General features: G+C 50.2%; 1 protein-coding gene across 1 annotated transcript in view; it reads right to left on the bottom strand.

The window, feature by feature from the left end:
- Positions 1–5,105: 5,105 nt before the first annotated feature.
- The window catches only part of igf2bp1 (insulin-like growth factor 2 mRNA binding protein 1), a gene marked incomplete at both ends in the record, with an annotated part of 46,271 nt that continues 45,376 nt past the window's right edge, over positions 5,106–6,000 (bottom strand). Inside the window, one exon of the mRNA XM_079253344.1 lies at positions 5,106–5,261. Within this exon, the coding sequence (XP_079109470.1) occupies positions 5,106–5,261 (156 nt within the window). The remainder of the gene's footprint in view (positions 5,262–6,000) is intronic.

Here is a 6,000-nt window from a genome sequence, read left to right as displayed (position 1 = left end):
CCCGCCCCAAAAACTCCTTATCTTTTTATTTATCTTTAAAAAGGAAATAAATAAAATCGCTCTGAGTGCTGAAGGCTGAGGACGAAAGACTGTGAGGTGTACATGGGGGGACAGTATGGAGGTTTTAATCACCAGCTTGTAAACACATCCTCTCCTCCCTCCCATCTTTCCATCTCTCCTCCCTTCTGCGCTCCATCTTTTTCCTTTTAGATTTGCTTCAGGTGTTCTCAGTTAGTCAGACGTTGTCGACATTTTAAACCAATCTGTGCAACAGTACGTCCGTAGGTGTCACGTCCAAATAAAGCTTGCTGTGTTGCCAAAAACCTGAACTGACACAGAAGTGGTGAATCTAGCCGAGGCTGGGAGATGAGCGTTGTGTCTTGGTGGTTGTGAACAGAGCTCTATGGTTTGGATTGAGGTGGGACCGAACACGGGACAGCATGTCTGGCTGTGAAATCAGCACCTCGGGGTAAAAATGGAAGCACAGACACGACAGCAAACCTTTTTCCCAGTTTGTTGCTGAGCTTGTAGGGAAGCTGCTGCATGTTGCCGAGCGCTGGCGGGAAAAGATTCAGTTTTCTGGCAGTGTCCTTCAACAAATTGCGCAATCCGGCTTCTGCTGTTCTGCTTTTTATACGTTTTTTTCTCCAAAAATACAAAAGTATCATGATTAACACGTACATGTTTGAATCTATTATGCAGCAGTGTTGTTTTTTTGCTCCCATTTTTCACAAGATTTGTAATTCTCTCCATCGTAGTCGAACACAGATGGAGGGGCCATAGGTTCTTGTCCTACTTTTTTCTGCTTTTTTTTTCATCCAACCACATCCTCTGACAAAGACAAAAAAAAAACACATCTAAAACCAAACACACACAAACACACAGCTGCATTCATCCAAACACACAGAGGCCATCAGGGGGTGTTGGTGGGGGAGGCTTCAGCACCGGGAATAAATATTCACATTCAGAGACATCAGACCTGCGATAGGCGTTTTCTGCCATCTCCATGGATGACCCACACATCGAGACAAGGTCTCAGTGTCCAGAACCAGCCTGAAGATTCACTTTAAAGCTCACTTTCACATGTCTACTGAGGGACAAACGTCCCCTGATGTCTGGTGCTGCGTGGTGACATCACAATAAGGCAAAAGGCAAGGGTCCCTCAGGGCTCAGGGAAGAAGAGAGGTAGGCGACAAAGCAGGGCTTGAAAACAGGCCAGTACACCAGAGGACTGGTCAGAAGACAGGCCAGTACACCAGAGGACTGGTCAGAAGACAGGCCAGTAGTAGGCCAGAGGACTGGTCAGAAGATCAGAGGACTGGTCAGAAGACAGGCCAGTACACCAGAGGACTGGTCAGAAGACAGGCCAGTAGTAGGCCAGAGGACTGGTCAGAAGACCAGAGGACTGGTCAGAAGACAGGCCAGTAGTAGGCCAGAGGACTGGTCAGAAGATCAGAGGACTGGTCAGAAGACAGGCCAGTAGACCAGAGGACTGGTCAGAAGACAGGCCAGTAGTAGGCCAGAAGACTGGTCAGAAGACCAGAGGACTGGTCAGAAGACAGGCCAGTAGTAGGCCAGAGGACTGGTCAGAAGATCAGAGGACTGGTCAGAAGACAGGCCAGTAGACCAGAGGACTGGTCAGAAGACAGGCCAGTAGTAGGCCAGAGGACTGGTCAGAAGACCAGAGGACTGGTCAGAAGACAGGCCAGTAGACCAGAGGACTGGTCAGAAGACCAGAGGACTGGTCAGAAGACAGGCCAGTAGTAGGCCAGAGGACTGGTCAGAAGACAGGCCAGTAGTAGGCCAAAGGACTGGTCAGAAGACCAGAGGACTGGTCAGAAGACAGGCCAGTAGTAGGCCAGAGGACTGGTCAGAAGATCAGAGGACTGGTCAGAAGACAGGCCAGTAGTAGGCCAGAGGACTGGTCAGAAGATCAGAGGACTGGTCAGAAGACAGGCCAGTAGACCAGAGGACTGGTCAGAAGACAGGCCAGTAGTAGGCCAGAGGACTGGTCAGAAGACCAGAGGACTGGTCAGAAGACAGGCCAGTAGACCAGAGGACTGGTCAGAAGACCAGAGGACTGGTCAGAAGACAGGCCAGTAGTAGGCCAGAGGACTGGTCAGAAGACAGGCCAGTAGTAGGCCAGAGGACTGGTCAGAAGACAGGCCAGTAGTAGGCCAGAGGACTGGCCAGTAGACCAGAGGACTGGTCAGAAGACAGGCCAGTAGTAGGCCAGAGGACTGGTCAGAAGACCAGAGGACTGGTCAGAAGACAGGCCAGTAGTAGGCCAAAGGACTGGTCAGAAGACCAGAGGACTGGTCAGAAGACAGGCCAGTAGTAGGCCAGAGGACTGGTCAGAAGACCAGAGGACTGGTCAGAAGACTGGCCAGTAGACCAGAGGACTGGTCAGAAGACAGGCCAGTAGTAGGCCAAAGGACTGGTCAGAAGACCAGAGGACTGGTCAGAAGACAGGCCAGTAGTAGGCCAGAGGACTGGTCAGAAGACCAGAGGACTGGTCAGAAGACTGGCCAGTAGACCAGAGGACTGGTCAGAAGACAGGCCAGTAGTAGGCCAGAGGACTGGCCAGTAGACCAGAGGACTGGTCAGAAGACAGGCCAGTAGTAGGCCAGAGGACTGGCCAGTAGACCAGAGGACTGGTCAGAAGACAGGCCAGTAGTAGGCCAGAGGACTGGTCAGAAGACCAGAGGACTGGTCAGAAGACAGGCCAGTAGTAGGCCAAAGGACTGGTCAGAAGACCAGAGGACTGGTCAGAAGACAGGCCAGTAGTAGGCCAGAGGACTGGTCAGAAGACCAGAGGACTGGTCAGAAGACTGGCCAGTAGACCAGAGGACTGGTCAGAAGACAGGCCAGTAGTAGGCCAGAGGACTGGCCAGTAGACCAGAGGACTGGTCAGAAGACAGGCCAGTAGTAGGCCAGAGGAAAGGCCAGAGGACTGGTCAGAGAAGACCAGAGGGGTAATCAGTATGATACATCGAGACGATGTGTTTTCTAGACTCTCAATCTCAATTATGGAAGCAATAAAACGAGTCTTCAAGCACTGATTGTGTCACCTAGAGCCTATCAGGACCCTTCTCCAGTTCACACCACTCCCCATTGGCCAGTTTTCCACTTCCGACCCCAGCTGCTTCAGTCATTCTTCAGGAAGACAGAAAAGTAGGTTTCCTCTCTAAAAAGGCAAAGTGACACCAGCCCCATTTCTTCTCATCATCAGTATTTCATCTCTCCTGAACTCATTCATTCATTCATCTCACAAACAAATAAAAAAACAGAAAAAAATAACCAAATCAACAAGACAATACCTAAAAAAAATCTTTTCTTATAAAAAATAAAAATATTCAGGACTATCAGCTCTTATTTTTTTTCTTATATAAAACGCCAGCAAGCGAAAAAAAAAAAAAAAAGGTTAGGAATACTGAGGTAACTTTATCCTGAGGTAGGTTTTTCTTTTCCATTTCTTCTCTAATCTGTTCTAATCTTGGCTAAAGCGTCCATACTTTGACCCCGCCCCTCATTATCATATGCAGGCGGGGTCTGGAGGCTCCGCCCACATGCCTCTGGCAGATTGGGAGAGGAAACCAGTAAGCTGCTCCCTTTCAGTCTGATTGTAACCACTGCTCACCTCAAGACAAAGAGCTTATTTGGTTCCTGCGCTCACCAAGACCAGTCCGACCATCAGAGGCATTTTATTTAAAGAGCAGAGATGACTTTAAGTGCAGCGATGTTCTGAGGCACTGAAGGAAAAGTCATCCTGTTCCTGACTGGCCTTGGAGTTCCAGCGGCGTGGATATCCAGCAGCGTGGAGATCCAGCGGCGTGGAGATCCAGCGCTGGAACAATGCAACAAGCAGAAGGTCTCAGACACACCTTGTCTGTCTGTCATTGCAGAACTTTCGCACACAGGTGAAGCAAAACTTCACACCTGACTCGCTGCCTTCAATACATTCACCTGAGGGGCCGGGCTAACTCACATATCATATATATATAATATATATAAAATATGCCGTTGAAGGGGCGGGCCGCTAGCCAGCTAGCATAGCTTCTGGCAGGTTAAGGTTGTTGTGTGATCAGGCGTGTGAGCCGAGGCCCTGCAATAGAACTGCAGGATCAGCTGCAACTCCCGCTCCTTTACTGTCTCTGGCTGCGCCTCCCACCTGGCTCAGCCCCCCCTCCGTCTGCTAGGCGACGTCATGCTACACATCGTAGACGAGGGGGAGTAAACTTCAAAAAGAGGCGGGGTGGTCGGACACAGCGTTTCTTAAGATTTACATGAAGATGATATATTTACAACCTCATATTTTCTTTTATCCTCTACTCTGTCATCCAGAGAAGATTTTAAAGAGCAGTGTTAACATCTGCGGCCCCTCTTCTACACTTACGTTGGCTTGGAGGCGAAGGTGGGGGGCGAGGCAAGCCTCTGACCCCTGATCTGGTCTCCTGAGCCTCTGCAGCAGTTTCCCTGCTTCCTCTCCCGGATCCACCTCACTGCATTCTATCAATAATAGCTCTGAATAAAACATTTCTATACATATATCTCTATGTTTAAAAAAAAACACCCTTAAAATATAGGGCTGACTGCAGATGGTCGGAGAGGTCTGTCGAGGGCGAACTAAGGAGGACAAACGGGACGCTGCTAGTGTGTCTCAGGAGACAGAATGGTGAGACCAAGCCTCCCGTCCGTGGAGTGGACGGGTCGGTTTGGAGCGCAGCCTCGCCGTTAAACTGCTGCGGTTCTGTGGGACGCGCAGCAGAGGACAAGCTGGCTGCAGCCGTAACAAGGCACACTAGGAGGACACCAGCCCTCTGTTTCTATCCCTCGCTCCTGCATCCTTCCATCCTCACTCAGTCTCTCTTCTGGCCTGGCACCGGGTCTCTGGTTCAAGTTTCTTTTTATCTTAATTTCATCTCATCATGCCGATGTTTCTCAGTGGCTATCGGGCGTACTTCCTCCCTCTGTAAATTTCTCCCTGTCTATCGCTGGGTCCGTGTGTCGCTCTTCTGTATCCGTCTGTCTATCCGTCTGTGCGCGTGTCCGTCGGTCCGTCAGGCGGTGGGGGGGCCACGGCGTGCGAGGAGGGTGCGGTACCCTCACTTCCTGCGTGGCTGGTGGTCCTGAGTCAGTCCCTGCGTGGGGCTGCCCATCTCTGTGAAGCCCTGAGGGTTGGGGCTGGAGCCCATCCCCATCCCGCCTTTCTGTGGCTGTTTGACCTGGGTCAGGATGTCCCGGATCTTCCTCTGAGCCAGCTGCAACACAGAACAGATCCTGATCAGCTGCTCCACATGTCTAAACCTAAAAACATGGACTACAGCAGGGGTGTCCAAAGTCGGTCCTCAAGGGCCGCTGTCCTGCAGGTTTCCCATGTATTCCTGTTCCAACACATCTAGCTTCCACTAAATGGATCAAACTGCCAGTGACGTGCACAACTGATTAAGCTCTACTACTAATTAATTTGAATCAGGTGTGTCTGAGCAGGGATACATAGAAAACCTGCAGGATTCTGGCCCTCGAGGACTGGAGCTGGACACCTCTGGACTACAGGGACCACACGGCAACGTTTATCATCAAAATATTAATATGGTAATAATGGTGAATACTTTTTATAAATCATACGGGGGTTTGGGAGAACTCAGCCTACAGTGGGCTCAGACCGGATGTGGGTGTCCCATTCTATTCTACAGTCATTTAGCAGACGCTTTTGTCCAAAGCGATGTACATATACGCTCACAGGCACATTGGGGTGCTCAGTGTCTTGCCCAAGGTCACTTCTAACTTTCCAGTTGCAAGTCCACTGCTCTTCCTCCTGAGCGACAGCCGCCCCAGTGTGAATGCCCTTCTATGCTGAATGATTGATCTGCAATTGTATAACCATTTGTAGAAGCAGCACATCTATGCAACTTAATTTATAATGGTAATGCACCAGGATTCGAACCCCCAAACAGCTGAACAAGAGCTCATTTCTTTAACCACTACACTGGCACAACT

Source organism: Telmatherina bonti (assembly GCF_933228915.1).
Source record: "Telmatherina bonti genome assembly, chromosome: 14".
In the NCBI taxonomy this organism is placed as follows: Eukaryota; Metazoa; Chordata; class Actinopteri; order Atheriniformes; family Telmatherinidae; genus Telmatherina; species Telmatherina bonti.
Note: the sequence above shows the minus strand (reverse complement) of the source record. Positions and strands in the feature narration are given on the sequence as shown.